Below are 16,300 nucleotides of genomic sequence, written 5' to 3'. Positions count from 1 at the left end.
AAGTAAGCAAATGAAGGAAAATATTACATAAATAATGGAATGAATAAATAAATTACTGAGAAAATCCATGAATAAATGAATGAACAAATAAAGGATTAACTGACACGAGTGGTTAAAATATCCCTTTTACGATTGAATGAATATGGAGATGTGTGGAAAGCTTGTGGAACACGTCATTACTGAAGTTCTGCAGGGGTCACTTTTGCAAAAATTCTTCTTAGAATCCCGTTTCTCCATCTTCTCCTGTAAAGTAAAGGGCCCCGGACCCCTCGGCCCCAGAGCTCCTCCTATGGAACACAGTGAGGGACAAAAAGGAAGGATTTCTCCGGATGTGGGAGTAACCCCACAGTCACCCTCCAATCACCCTCCAATCACCCTCCAGTCACCCCTCAGTCACCCCCCAGTCACCCTCCAGTCACCCTCCAATCACCCTCCAGTCACCCTCCAGTCGCCTTCGAGTCAACCTCCAATCACCCTCCAATCACCCTCCAATCACCCCTCAGGCACCCTCCAATCACCCTCCAGTTGCCTTCCTGTCACCCTCCAATCACCCTCCAGTCACCCTCCAGTCGCCATCCAGTCGCCCTCCAATCACCCTCCAATCAACCTCCAGTCACCCCTCAGTCACCCCCAAGTCACCCTCCAGTCACCCTCCAGTCACCCTCCAGTCACCCCTCAGTCACCCCTCCAGTCACCCTCCAATCACCCGCCAGTCACCCTCCAGTCGCCTTCCAGTCACCCTCCAATCACCCCACATTCACCGTCCAAGCACCCTCCACTTAACCCTCAGTCACCCCCCAGTCACCCTCCAGTCACCCCTCAGTCACCCTCCAGTCACCCCTCAGACACCCTCCAATCACCCTCCAGTCACCCTCCAATCACCCCTCAAGCACCCTCCAATCACCCTCCAATCACCCCTCAGGCACCCTCCAGTCACCCTCCAGTCACCCCTCAGGCACCCTCCAGTCACCCCTCAGGCACCCTCCAGTCACCCTCCAATCACCGTCCAGTCACCCTCCAGGCACCCTCCAATCACCCTCCAATCACCCTCCAGTCACCCTCCAGTCGCCTTCGAGTCAACCTCCAATCACCCTCCAATCACCCTCCAATCACCCCTCAGGCACCCTCCAATCACCCTCCAGTTGCCTTCCTGTCACCCTCCAATCACCCTCCAGTCACCCTCCAGTCGCCATCCAGTCGCCCTTCAATCACCCTCCAATCAACCTCCAGTCACCCCTCAGTCACCCCCAAGTCACCCTCCAGTCACCCTCCAGTCACCCTCCAGTCACCCCTCAGTCACCCCTCCAGTCACCCTCCAATCACCCGCCAGTCACCCTCCAGTCGCCTTCCAGTCACCCTCCAATCACCCCACATTCACCGTCCAAGCACCCTCCACTTAACCCTCAGTCACCCCCCAGTCACTCTCCAGTCACCCCTCAGTCACCCTCCAGTCACCCCTCAGACACCCTCCAATCACCCTCCAGTCACCCTCCAATCACCCCTCAAGCACCCTCCAATCACCCTCCAATCACCCCTCAGGCACCCTCCAGTCACCCTCCAATCACCCTCCAGTCACCCTCCAGTCACCCCTCAGGCACCCTCCAATCACCCTCCAGTCACCCTCCAATCACCCCTCAGGCACCCTCCAATCACCCCTCAGGCACCCTCCAGTCACCCTCCAGGCACCCTCCAGTCACCCTCCAATCACCGTCCAAGCACCCTCCACTTAACCCTCAGTCACCCCCCAGTCACTCTCCAGTCACCCCTCGGTCACCCTCCAGTCACCCCTCAGACACCCTCCAATCACCCTCCAGTCACCCTCCAATCACCCCTCAAGCACCCTCCAATCACCCTCCAATCACCCCTCAGGCACCCTCCAGTCACCCTCCAATCACCCTCCAGTCACCCTCCAATCACCCCTCAGGCACCCTCCAATCACCCCTCAGGCACCCTCCAGTCACCCTCCAGGCACCCTCCAGTCACCCTCCAATCACCGTCCAGTCACCCTCCAGTCACCCCTCAGGCACCCTCCAGTCGCCCTCCAATCAGTCACCCTTCAGTCACCCCATCATCAAAACCCAAATTGAGGAACCGTTTTACACATCAAACTTCCATTCGGTGTCCACAGATCTGAGTGGAGGTGTTCTGGAGGAGATCCCTGACAAAAGCAATGTCCAAAGCCTGCAGTATTAATACCGCTCCAGAAAGAGGAAATCCTGCCCCAGTGTCAGAAGACCTACCAGAACCGTTTGAAGCACCCTCACCGCGGACCTCAGAGCCGTCTGTCGGGTTACAACATCACTGGAGCGGGTCAGTGGAGGAATAAAGTTCCTGCTGACTGGCTGCTGGTGGCTCTGATTACATGTTCTTGATTAAAGAAACAACAGACACAACACTGAACGCCAAGGAGAACCTCGGTACCCGATAGCATCCAGGGTCACTGTGACTGAGGCTGACCTTGTCATGATTTGAATTTGTTGTCTTGTTTTTGGTCCTTGTTCTGTCTTGTTTCTGTTTCCTGTTTTATTTTGAAAGTCTCCTGTCTTGTCTGTTTTCTTGAGTTTTACTTCCTTTGGTCCCCATCAGCCCTGATCGTGTCCACCTGTGTCTTGTCTGCCCTGTCTGTATTTGAGTCTTGTCTCTGCCTTCCTCCTGTGTTGGTCCATTACCCCTGTTATGGTGTTCATGCCTTGTTCCTTGTCCCTCGCCATGCCACAGTAAGTTTTAGTTTTGTTTTGTCATCCTGCTCTGCAGCGCTTTTGTTTCTATTAAACCCCTTGCCCTTGAACCGTGTGCCTCCGCCTCTGCATTCTGGGTCCTACCGGCTTTCGAGCCTCCTCACCGTGACAGACCTTCACCCAGTCGAAAAGAAAAAATGAAAAGAAAGAAAAAACACGGACGCAGTGCAGCTTTGTGTGTCTGCAACACTGTTCTGAAACACTACTGAGAGTCAGGGGAGAACCACGGAGGAGAACCACAGAGGAAAACCGCAGTCTTTGACACTGTGGACCATTACATCCTCTTGGACAGGCTGAAAAACTGGGTTGGGGTCTCCGGATCAGCCTTAAACTGGCTCTCCTCATATCTGACTGGCAGATCTTTCTCTGTTGTTTTCTCCAAGTTTAAGTCCTCCTCTGCTCTCCTCTGCTCTCCTCACTTCTGGTGTGCCCCAAGGCTCAGTTTTGGGACCTTTATTGTTTGTTTTATATCTGCTGCCTTTACAGCATATTTTAAGTTCTTTTAATGACATTTCTTATCACTTTTATGCTGACAATATTCAGCTTTATGTGTCTTTTAAACCCCAGGATGTTTTTAAAATACAGACTTTACAAAGGTGTCTGGATTCAGTTAAGAGCTGGATGAATAACAACTTTCTCCAACTCAATGAAGCCAAAACTGAGGTCCTGGTTTGTGCTCCTGACAGTTGTCTCCCCCAGATAATCCATGAACTCGGTCCACTTGCTTCTTTTATCAAGCCCTCTGTCAGGAACCTAGGTGTAACTTTAGACCCGGTGTTATCCCTGGACTCTCATGTCGGGTCACTTGTTCGCTCTTGTTTTTATCATCTTAAAAACATTGCAAAACTGAGTCCAATTGTGTCGCGTTCTGAGATGGAGATGCTCATTCACAGTTTTATATCCTCCCGTCTCGATTATTGCTACTCCATCTTCACATGTAAAAGTAAAAAATCTCTAGAACGGCTCCAGGTTGTCCAGAACGCTGCTGCCAGGCTTTTGACCAAGTCATCCAAGTTCTCACACATCACCCCGTTGTTAATGCAGCTGCACTGGCTCCCCATCCACTACAGAGTGCATTTTAAAATCCTGGTCTTAACATACAGAGCTCTTAATGACCAAGCACCAGTCTACATAAAAGACCTGGTGCAGCCATACACTCCCAGCAGGTCACTGAGGTCATGTGACCAGGGTCTGCTGGCTGTGAAGAGAACCCGGTTAAAAACTAAAGGAGACAGAGCCTTTGCCACGGTGGCCCCATCCCTCTGGAACTCTCTTCCTCTCAGCCTCAGACCTGTGGACTCAGTGTTTTCTTTTAAAAAGCAGCTAAAAACTTATCTTTTTAAAATGGCTTTTTCTTAATTTCTTTTTAACATGTGTTTTTACTGTGTTTTACTGTTGTTTTATCGTGTTGTACTGTGAAGCACTTTGTGATTTTTATCTGGAAAGGTGCTATACAAATAAAGTTTATTTTTATTATTATCATTAAAACCACGGAGGAGAACCACGGAGGGGAGAACCACGGAGGGGAACCACGGAGGAGAACCACGGAGGAGAACCACGGAGGAGAACCACAGAGGAGAACCACAGAGGAGAACCACAGAGGAGAACCACGGAGGGGAGAACCACGGAGGAGAACCACAGAGGAGAACCACAGAGGAGAACCACAGAGAACTACAGAGGAGAACCACGGAGGGGAGAACCACGGTGGAGAACCACAGAGGACAACCAGAGAGGAGAACTACAGAGGAAAACCACAGAGGGGAGAACCAAGGAGGAGAACCAAGGAGGAGAACCACAGAGGAGAACCACGGATGGGAGAACCACGGAGCAGAACCACAGAGGAGAATTACAGAGGAGAATTACGGAGGAGAACCACAGAGGAGAACCACAGAGGAGAACCACGGAGGGGAGAACCACGGAGGAGAACCACAGAGGAGAACCACAGAGGAGAACCAAGGAGGAGAACCACGGAGGAGAACCACGGAGGGGAGAACCACGGAGGAGAACCACAGAGGAGAACCACAGAGGAGAACCAAGGAGGAGAACCACGGAGGGGAGAACCACGGAGGGGAGAACCACGGAGGGGAGAACCACGGAGGGGAGAACCACGGAGGGGAACCACGGAGGGGAGAACCACGGAGGGGAGAACCACGGAGGGGAACCACGGAGGGGAGAACCACGGAGCAGAACCACAGAGGAGAATTACAGAGGAGAATTACGGAGGAGAACCACAGAGGAGAACCACGGAGGGGAGAACCACAGAGGAGAACCACGGAGGGGAGAACCACGGAGGGGAGAACCACGGAGGAGAACCACAGAGGAGAACCACAGAGGAGAACCACAGAGGAGAACCAAGGAGGAGAACCACGGAGGAGAACCACGGAGGGGAGAACCACGGAGGGGAGAACCACGGAGGAGAACCACAGAGGAGAACTACAGAGGAGAACCACGGATGGGAGAACCACGGAGCAGAACCACAGAGGAGAATTACGGAGGAGAATTACGGAGGAGAACCACAGAGGAGAACCACAGAGGAGAACCACGGAGGGGAGAACCACGGAGGAGAACCACAGAGGAGAACCACAGAGGAGAACCACAGAGGAGAGCCACAGAGAACTACAGAGGAGAACCACGGAGGGGAGAACCACGGAGGAGAACCAAGGAGGAGAACCATGGAGGGGAAAACCACGGAGGAGAACCACAGAGGAGAACCACAGAGGAGAACCACAGAGGAGAACCACAGAGGAGAACTACAGGGGAGAACCACGGAGGGGAGAACCACGGAGGAGAACCACGGAGGAGAACCAAGGAGGAGAACCACGGAGGGGAAAACCACGGAGGAGAACTACAGAGGAGAACCACAGAGGAGAACTACAGAGGAAAATCACAGAGGGGAGAACCAAGGAGGAGAACCACGGAGGAGAACCACAGAGGAGAACCACGGATGGGAGAACCACGGAGCAGAACCACAGAGGAGAATTACGGAGGAGAATTACGGAGGAGAACCACAGAGGAGAACCACAGAGGAGAACCACAGAGGAGAACCACGGAGGGGAGAACCACGGAGGAGAACCACAGAGGAGAACCACAGAGGAGAACCACAGAGGAGAGCCACAGAGAACTACAGAGGAGAACCACGGAGGGGAGAACCACGGAGGAGAACCAAGGAGGAGAACCATGGAGGGGAAAACCACGGAGGAGAACCACAGAGGAGAACCACAGAGGAGAACCACAGAGGAGAACCACAGAGGAGAACCACAGAGGAGAACTACAGGGGAGAACCACGGAGGGGAGAACCACGGAGGAGAACCACGGAGGAGAACCAAGGAGGAGAACCACGGAGGGGAAAACCACGGAGGAGAACTACAGAGGAGAACCACAGAGGAGAACTACAGAGGAAAATCACAGAGGGGAGAACCAAGGAGGAGAACCACGGAGGAGAACCACAGAGGGGAGAACCACGGAGGGGAGAACCACGGAGCAGAACCACGGTGGAGAACTACAGAGGAGAACCACAGAGGAGAACTACAGGGGAGAACCACGGAGGAGAACCATGGAGGGGAAAACCACGGAGGAGAACCACGGAGGAGAACCACAGAGGAGAACCACAGAGGAGAACTACAGGGGAGAACCACGGAGGGGAGAACCACGGAGCAGAACCACGGTGGAGAACTACAGAGGAGAACCACAGAGGAGAACCACGGAGGGGAGAACCACGGAGGGGAGAACCACGGAGGAGAAAGAATCAACTAAAAAAATAGAAATCACACACACACGCCGACACGCACAGGCCTTTTACTCTTTAATCAACGATTATCGATCAATGATCTACGACTGCTGTTGTTTGGTTGCAGTAAAATTTTATTAGAAATGAAGAAAACTTTTCTTTTTGACAAACTCCATCAGTTTGAGACGTGAACCAAACAGAAACACGTCGCTTCTTCTCCAGAACATTCAGTGCATTTCTCCTGCTGCAGCTCACAGGAACAGCAAACGTCACACTGTGACGCTGTAAATGCCGCGTTTCTTGCGTTCCTCCCCCCCTCCCGGGCTGCCTGGGTCCGGATGCTGGGGGGGCTTCTGGCCTGGGGGGCTCTCCTCCCCTCTCCTGGTCTGGCTGGTCTGGCTGGGTAGGTTCTGGCTCCCTTTATGAACACACGGTTCACGTCGGCAGCATGCATGTATCTCCACCCCCACGTGCACGTGCACACTGCCACACTGCTCTCTGTCTGCTTCATCCCTCCTCCTGACCCACAGTGTCTTGATGGACAGATGTCTTCCGCTCATCTTAGTGTCAGAATTTCACCTTTGATGTAACATTCGTCTTTCCAGCAGATCTGGTATAATTGTTACAGCTTAAATTAATAACTTAGTCAAATCAGTGCTTGTATCCCCCACCTTTTCACCTTTCTTCCTTTTACTCTCTTCCACACCCCCCCCTTCACATTCTACCCCTCTCCCTCCCCACACACACTAAATGTAACAAATAAATAAAAGAAAAAAATACGACAAAAAGGGGTTTATACAAATCTACACTCTAGTTTCTTGAAGTTATATAACCTCTTTTTGTGATAGTAAAACCTGTCCAACACAAAAAGCCTTCAGCTCTAATCTGTTTGCTCAGCTGTTGGACAGAACAAGTAAAAAAAAAAAAAAAAGTAAATGTGGCGTTTTCAGCAGAGAGAATCGTTCCAGAACATGAACATGAATATCTGTAGACATAAGTGAACAGACAGCACCGCTATAGAACCCACAGTCTTTGCTGCTAACGCAGAACACATAAAGGAACCGTCAGGCTGCTGCCATGAGCGCCGCACCGTCAGGGGACGCCGTCAGGGGACGCCGTCAGGGGACGCCGTCAGGGGACGCCGCTGCAGTTTTCTTCAATGAGGGAGATTGTGGACGTATAGCACAGCTGTGTTCTGGTCAAACATACATCCATCCATCCATCATCCATCCATCCCCCTTGAAAACCTGCTGAATCCCTCTAATGGTCATGGGGTTGCTGGAGCCTATCCCAGCTATTGTTGGGTGAAGGCGGGGTTTACACTGAACAGGTCACCAGTCAGTTTAGGGTCACACGCCCTCGTGTTCACACCTGATGGCTCATGCAGAATCAGCAGGGATCCTCTGAATCTTGTTTGTGGACCATAGGAGGAACCTGGAGAACCTGCAACCTCCACGCAGAAAGACTGCAGTGGCGCCAACATAAGGAGGACCATGATGAACGTGGGTGGGTGGCCCCCCCAGGCACCCGGCCACGCCCACACACACACGCACAAACACACACACACACAAAACGCCCCCACACACACACACACAAACGCCCACGCACACCCACACACACACACACACACACACACACGCACACACACACACACACACACACACACACGCACACAAACGCCCCCACACACACGCACACACACACACGCACACAAACGCCCCCACACACACGCACACAAACGCCCCCACACACACGCACACACACACCCACACAAACGCCCCCACACACGCACACAAACGCACACACACGCACACAAACGCCCCCACACACACACACAAACGCCCACGCACACCCACACACACACACACACGCACACACACACACACACAAACGCACCCAAACGCCCCCACACACACGCACACAAACGCCCCCACACACACGCACACACACACCCACACACACACACACACACACACACACACGCACACACACACACACGCACACAAACGCCCCCACACACGCACACAAACGCACACACACACACACACGCACACAAACGCCCACACACACACGCATACAAACGCGCACACACACACACACACGTCCCCTCACACACACGCACACACACACTCACACACACACACACACGTCCCCTCACACACACGCACACAAACGCCCACACACAAACACGCACACAAACGCCCACACACACAAACGCCCACACACACACACACACAAACGCGCACACACACGCGCACACAAATGCCCACACACACAAACGCCCACACACACACACACCCACACACACACACACACACACACACACAACTAGCTGGAGGATCAGAAAGTCACAGAAAGTTCCGGCTGCTTTTATTTATCCATAACGGACGGTTTAACTGCAACAACTCCAAGGCCTTGAGGTCCAGATTGACCCGAGGAGGGCAGTGGGGGGGGGGGGGGGGTGCTTTGGTCCTGACATCAGCAATTCTGCAGCTGAAACAGAACCGTGCTCCTGTGAGGATGAAGGTTCAGGAACCAACGTGAATGTCAATCAGTGCAGAGACTGCAGGAACGTCCCTGCTTCCTGGGGTCAGCTGACATGGTGGGGGCTGAAGGTGGAGCTCTTTGGAGCCTGGAATGGGTGGTGTAACACACATGGAGAAACCGGGTCTGCGTGGTGGTTCTGTGGTCCAAACGGGGATCTGTGTGAACACAGACTCCCATGTTCCCTTTAGAAGTTTGTAACTTTCTGCCACAGGTTGGGGTTCTGCCCATAACTTTAAGAATGTTGAAGCGTCTGTTCAGAACCAAACTGGACCAAACAACATAAAGGAGAAACGAGATCACCAAAAACCTGAACAGTTCACAGTCTAAGACTTTAACACAATCTGTACCGTTGACAAGAATCAGAAGTCCGGCCTGAAACTGCGGGACACACCTGTTTCCAGGTAAAGTTCTGCCGTTGTGGTGTTTAATGTACAGGAGTCTGTGAACGCGTCCGTGGAAGTTAGGCCGCTCCGTCGGACAGCGGAGACATTTGCGGATAGAAGAAGTCCCTCAGGATGCTCTGGAGCTGCTCTGGCTGCACGCCGCCGGCAGCAGCGGTCCCAGCCGGGTCCAGGACCTTTGCCCCGAGGTCCTGGACCCGAGCAGCCGAGCGGGCCTGAGCGGTGTGGAGGCCCTCGATGGCGCTGGACAGCCAGATCAGCCTCTTCAGACTCTGGATGGTCCTGCCGCGGTCGTGCATCAGCTGGTGCTCAGTCACGGCTCGGCGGCTGCAAAGACAGGACGCGGTCATCGGAGGACAGAGCCACGCTTTGGACAGGCATTCAGGGACGAGGGTCCCCTGGCATTCAGGTGTGAGTACGGGGAACCAGGAAAAAGTTCTGACAGTCTGGACTGATGGAGTTTAAAACTCATGTTCTGCTGATTCTGAGTGTCATGCTTTCTACATGAGACACACGGAGATGATCTGGGTTCTAGCCGGATGACACACACTCACACAGACACACAATGACAAAAACACAGACCCACCTTTGGGCCCTCATGAAGTGAGAAGTTAAATGAATGCAGATGTGTCCGTGTTCCCGCCCTAACCCCTAACTACTAAAAAACTACAAAGTGCCCTGAATTTTAGAAGCTATTCAGACGCCACGCTCACTTTTTTTTAACGGTGGATGTGACGTCATCGATTTCACAAAGTTAGAATCTAATTGATATGAGCGTTTGGTGACGACTATTTATGAGACCACAAAACGTTGATGGTTTATAAAAAAAACATTTAAATGCATTTTTTTTGGCAAAAATTGTTCTGACGCAATGCATTGTGGTCTGTGTTTGCTGATCTAGTGAGCATGATGCGCACTGGTTCTTCACAGAGACTTCTGGGAAATTTCTAGGGCTCTGGATTTTAAATTGTAGATTCGACAACATGGCGAATGCGCGACGTCGTCCACTACGTAGTGAGCAGGGAAGGAATTCAAAACCGTTTCTCCAGGATTTGGTGCAGGACTGATGAATGGATGGATCAGCGGGAAAATATTTGGAACTTTTCTTCAAAATCTAATGATATAAAATGTTCATTTTTGAATGAACATTTGCAGAGTTCCTAATCATGGTTTGTGTCAGCGTGACTGACTGATGTGCGGCCGGCCGTCACCCGGACAGGAAAAGACAGAACCCCGTTTGAAATGGAGACGCGCAGAAGCCGAAACCTGTTTCTACCCATTCAACTATGACAACACACACAACAGAAATGCACAAAGTATGTTGTTGCCATCAATACCATGACATCACAGACACTCATTACTATCATCACAGATTGTTGGACACCAACAGAGAAAGTGACCACATGACTATTATCCACTGAAGGTAAAGATGGAAAATCCTTTCCTTGTTTTTGGCAAATGTTTGGACTTTCTTCTATCTCTGAGTGTAATTCATTCCACCGTTTTACTGGAACGCAGAATCTGTTTCATGTTGTTCTCAGTTGAATTGTTTGGAAATTCTGCGTTCTCCTTAAGCCGTGTCCTCCTGCCTTTAGGAAACAGTTATTGTCGGTGATTTGGAAATCAGCTGTTCCTTATTTTACACAGACAGTGAATCGTCTCGAATGACACGACATCAGATCCTTTTAGTGTTTTACATTTGACAAACAGGACGGGTTCAGGGTTTCTTTTCTGTGTTTATACAGAACACGGATAGTAGATTTGTGTCTTCGCCCAGACCTCAGGACAATACTGGAGACACAAGAGAGTAGAACAGAATATGGAAGGATGTTATGTCCAGGACGTCTTTGGCTGTTTATGATCCAAATACTTTGAGACATGTTGGAACGGACGGGTTTGGTTTGAGCTTCGATCATCATCAGCTAGAAATGTGGGTTCATGATGTGGAGAGGAACTGGGTTCCTTATCGGCTCACAGGGAAAGACCGGACGGGTGAAGGTGTGGAGACGGCAGCGCCGGCGTCTCACCTGTCACTCTGCTGACACTGGCCGCTCCCAAAGAGGAGGAGGAGCATGACGGCAAAGCGCCGCGCAGGTCTGTCGGACGTCCACATCTTCTGCTTCAAATCAGAGAAACAAACTGGATCGGTGAAAGAGAACCGACGGATCTGCAGCAGGAACCTCTGAGAGGCTCTAGCCTTAGAACCTGCAAGTCTGTGTTCCACAACGTTCTCCACGTGTTCCACCACAGACACTCCTGAAGGAACATGACATATTTACAGAAAAATGCCTCAAAACGGAAAAATCCTGCAAACGTTTTGACTTGAAATGTAAAGAATACGAGATTTTCTGTTTCATCTCCAAAGGATCGACATAAACTGAACATCTATTCTAAGATGGGAGCGTTTCCAGCTTAAATTCACTCATGAAAGCGTTCCAGACTTCAGCGTTAAAAGATTCAATGAACTGAAATTACAGCCAACAAATCACCTCAGAACACCAAGGAGGAAAAACTGGACCGATGCTGATTATCGGGGTTTAGCCAAGCATGAAAGAATGAAAATGACTGAAAAAAGCAGAACAAAGTTAATTCTATGGAAACTAAACTGCTTTCCTTTCTGTAACTCAAACTTTGGAACCAACAGAAAACACAGTCATGAAAAATGACAATAAACATGAAAAAACTACAAAAACTACAATTCCTGATGTGCAGGTGAAGTGAAGGAACTCACACGGACGATGACAGCAGCTCCTCTGGTGAGAAAATCTCAATCTGACTCCAGCTGGGACCTCTGGATATTTATGTGAATCTGTCTGACATGCACACGCGCGCACACGTGCACACACACACACACACTCAGGACCGCCCACATTTACAAAGGCTTTATAAAGCTGTCTTTGGTTCGCTAATGAGACCAACGTCAGCAGCTCCATCTGTGACATGACTTCTGTCTGAAGGCCAAAAATGTCAAACACGTTTGTGTTTATTTGAGTTAGCATGCCCCCCCCCCCATGTTCACACATGGGGGGGGGCATGCTTTCCTTCTATAATCAGGTGTTTTCAAAAGGAGAATGAAATTCAATTGAGGCATTAAGTTCCTGTATGTTCCCGTTAATCCCTCACATTCTTCCAGGAAAGATCCTGGCTCTGACAAAAAGGAGGAATTCGGCTAAAATGGATTTATTGATGTGGAGGATGGAGACACTTCATGAGTCAGAGTCCGGATGGTTGTCACCTGGAGCGTCACATCATTTCTTTGACGGCTGACCACCTCTAATGAAGTCCCAGACCGGAGCTTCAGGTTGCTGTGGCGCCACAGACGGCAGTCGTCTCGGCAACATTTCCCGGCCGAGTTTCTGTCAGAGAGAAATGCAGGCCGCCATTAGAGGAGGCTGAGGGCGAGGCGGCTGCAGATCGTCTGGTTAAGGATGGAGAGAATGCAGAACGACAAGGGGTGGAGCTGAGGAACAGCGCAGAAACGTTCCTTACATTTCCAAACTTTCTTCAGACATGTGTTGTCCTTCTTCCAAAACCCCAAGACTTTAGATCTGTACCACACCCGCAGATTTTTACCAGACCTTAAACTACAACTCTTTATTTTGTTTTGTTATCTTTCATTTTTATGAAAAAGTCTAACGTTTGCCCTTCTCCCAGTTGAAGTTTTCCTGCTCCAAAAGTCTCTGAGTTACCTGGATGGTTCATGATACATCAGAAATGAGAACATTGGACTAAAGAACAACAACGTTTTCTGAGGAAAGAAAATCCTCGGTTCCAGCAGTCAACTCTGACCTGGAGGCCTTTCACAACGAAAGAGACGCTTCCCTTCGCGTCTTCCTGGTTGGTTCACGGTTGAAGGTTCATTAGGGTTTAGATCCTCGTCTGCTCTCAGGTAGAGCAGAAGACCTCTGATGGCAGATTTAGCTGCCGGTTTGCTCCCCCAAGTCTCTGGGTAGAACACTGAACCCCATTTTCTAACCCGGTGGTTACAGGTTGGTGTCCGTCATGTATGTAACGTCCGTCATGTATGTAACGTACGTCATGTATGTAAAATCCTTCATGTTCATAAAGTCTGTCGTGTCGACTAAACGAATCCCTGCATTGTTCAGCAGTGCAGAAGTAAGAGGCTTCCCTTTGGATCCATTTGATGGCGAGAGGTTGTGATGATGGTTACGGTGAGGACGGTTATGACGGCGAGAGGTTATGGTTACGGTGAGGACGGTTATGACGGCGAGAGGTTATGGTTACGGTGAGGACGGTTATGACGGCGAGATGTTATGTTTACGGTGAGGATGGCTATGATGGCGAGAGGTTGTGATGTTGGTTACGGTGAGGACGGTTATGATGGCGAGAGGTTATGGTTACGGTGAGGACGGTTATGACGGCGAGAGGTTATGGTTACGGTGAGGACGGTTATGACGGCGAGAGGTTATGGTTACGGTGAGGACGGTTATGACGGCGAGAGGTTATGGTTACGGTGAGGACGGTTATGACGGCGAGAGGTTATGGTTACGGTGAGGACGGTTATGACGGCGAGATGTTATGTTTACGGTGAGGACGGTTGTGACGGCGAGACGTTATGGTTACGGTGAGGACGGTTATGACGGCGAGAGGTTATGGTTACGGTGAGGACGGTTATGACGGCGAGATGTTATGTTTACGGTGAGGATGGCTATGATGGCGAGAGGTTGTGATGTTGGTTACGGTGAGGACGGTTATGATGGCGAGAGGTTATGGTTACGATGAGGACGGTTATGACGGCGAGAGGTTATGGTCAAGGTGAGGACGGTTATGACGGCGAGATGTTATGTTTACGGTGAGGATGGCTATGATGGCGAGAGGTTGTGATGTTGGTTACGGTGAGGACGGTTATGATGGCGAGAGGTTATGGTTACGATGAGGACGGTTATGACGGCGAGAGGTTATGGTCAAGGTGAGGACGGTTATGACGGCGAGATGTTATGGTTACGGTGAGAACGGTTATGACGGCGAGAGGTTATGATTATGGTGAGGATGGTTATGACGGCGAGAGGTTATGGTCAAGGTGAGGACGGTTATGATGGCAAGAGGTTATGGTTACGGTGAGGACGGTTATGACGGCGAGAGGTTATGGTCAAGGTGAGGACGGTTATGACGGCGAGATGTTATGGTTACGGTGAGAACGGTTATGACGGCGAGAGGTTATGATTATGGTGAGGATGGTTATGATGGCGAGAGGTTATGGTTACGGCGAGGACGGTTATGATGGCAAGAGGTTATGGTTACGATGAGGACGGTTATGACGGCGAGAGGTTATGGTTACGGTGAGGACGGTTATGACGGCGAGAGGTTATGGTTACGGTGAGGACGGTTATGACGGCGAGAGGTTATGGTTACGGTGAAGACGGTTATGACGGCGAGAAGTTATGGTTACGGTGAGGACGGTTATGATGGCGAGAGGTTATGGTTACGGTGAGGACGGTTATGATGGCGAGAGGTTGTGATGATGGTTACGGTGAGGACGGTTATGATGGCGAGAGGTTATGGTTACGGTGAGGACGGTTATGACGGCGAGAGGTTATGGTCACGGTGAGGACGGTTATGACGGCGAGATGTTATGGTTACGGTGAGAACGGTTATGACGGCGAGAGGTTATGGTTACGGTGAGGATGGTTATGATGGCGAGAGGTTATGGTTACGGTGAGGACGGTTATGATGGCGAGAGGTTATGGTTACGGTGAGGACGGTTATGACGGCGAGAGGTTATGGTTACGGTGAAGACGGTTATGACGGCGAGAGGTTATGGTTACGGTGAGGACGGTTATGACGGCGAGAGGTTATGGTTACGGTGAGGACGGTTATGACGGCGAGAGGTTATGGTTACGGTGAGGACGGTTATGACGGCGAGAGGTTATGGTTACGGTGAGGACGGTTATGACGGCGAGAGGTTATGGTTACGGTGAGGACGGTTATGACGGCGAGAGGTTATGGTTACGGTGAGGACGGTTATGACGGCGAGAGGTTATGGTTACGGTGAGGACGGTTATGACGGCGAGAGGTTATGGTTACGGTGAAGACGGTTATGACGGCGAGAGGTTATGGTTACGGTGAAGACGGTTATGACGGCGAGAGGTTATGGTTACGGTGAGGACGGTTATGACGGCGAGAGGTTATGGTTACGGTGAGGACGGTTATGACGGCGAGAGGTTATGGTTACGGTGAGGACGGTTATGACGGCGAGAGGTTATGGTTACGGTGAAGACGGTTATGACGGCGAGAGGTTATGGTTACGGTGAAGACGGTTATGACGGCGAGAGGTTATGGTTACGGTGAGGACGGTTATGACGGCGAGAGGTTATGGTTACGGTGAGGACGGTTATGACGGCGAGAGGTTATGGTTACGGTGAGGACGGTTATGACGGCGAGAGGTTATGGTTACGGTGAGGACGGTTATGACGGCGAGAGGTTATGGTTACGGTGAAGACGGTTATGACGGCGAGAGGTTATGGTTACGGTGAAGACGGTTATGACGGCGAGAGGTTATGGTTACGGTGAGGACGGTTATGACGGCGAGAGGTTATGGTTACGGTGAGGACGGTTATGACGGCGAGAGGTTATGGTTACGGTGAAGACGGTTATGACGGCGAGAGGTTATGGTTACGGTGAGGACGGTTATGATGGCGAGAGGTTATGGTTACGGTGAGGACGATTATGATGGCGAGGATCTGCTGCTGCAGGGGAGCAGAAGGTCTCACTCAGGTGAGTTGTAACAACCTGACAACAAACTGCAGATCCAGCCTGACACGCAGATGTGAAGCTGAGGAGACTGGCGTTGGAAATCTGATAACAGGAAGTGGAGGCCTGATTGTGTCTAACGTGGAGAAGCGGTTCATGCTCTGAGGTAGGAGCAG

The 16,300-nt window shown here is 51.0% G+C and overlaps 2 protein-coding genes across 4 annotated transcripts; one reads left to right on the top strand and one right to left on the bottom strand.

The window, feature by feature from the left end:
- The first annotated feature begins 9 nt into the window (after window positions 1-9).
- On the top strand, window positions 10-2,263 carry LOC144992242 (uncharacterized). Its single transcript, XM_078947850.1, has one exon. The coding sequence runs from the start codon at window positions 137-139 to the stop codon at window positions 2,132-2,134; it is 1,998 nt and encodes a 665-aa protein (XP_078803976.1). The 5' UTR covers window positions 10-136; the 3' UTR covers window positions 2,135-2,263.
- Window positions 2,264-7,018: 4,755 nt separating this feature from the next.
- On the bottom strand, window positions 7,019-12,305 carry pth4 (parathyroid hormone 4). 3 transcript variants are annotated; one of them, XR_013656249.1, is made up of 4 exons: window positions 12,145-12,302; window positions 11,441-11,532; window positions 9,404-9,740; window positions 7,019-9,277 (listed from the first exon to the last, which is right to left on the bottom strand). XR_013656249.1 is itself a non-coding variant. In XM_078948165.1 (3 exons), exons 2-3 carry the CDS (start codon window positions 11,524-11,526, stop codon window positions 9,473-9,475), a joined length of 354 nt encoding a protein of 117 aa, XP_078804291.1. In that variant the 5' UTR covers window positions 11,527-11,532; window positions 12,145-12,305; the 3' UTR covers window positions 7,019-9,472. The 3 variants fall into 3 exon arrangements, 2 of the variants coding, with proteins under 2 accessions (XP_078804291.1, XP_078804290.1); XM_078948165.1 differs by having other exon boundaries at window positions 7,019-9,740; window positions 12,145-12,305; XM_078948164.1 differs by having other exon boundaries at window positions 7,019-9,740; window positions 11,441-11,529; window positions 12,145-12,304.
- Between the last annotated feature and the right edge of the window lie 3,995 nt (window positions 12,306-16,300).

Source organism: Oryzias latipes, chromosome 5, assembly GCF_053564925.1.
Source record: "Oryzias latipes strain Hd-rR chromosome 5, Olatipes_Hd-rR_3.1".
NCBI lineage: Eukaryota > Metazoa > Chordata > Actinopteri > Beloniformes > Adrianichthyidae > Oryzias > Oryzias latipes.
This window is presented reverse-complemented; position numbering and strand designations above follow the sequence as displayed.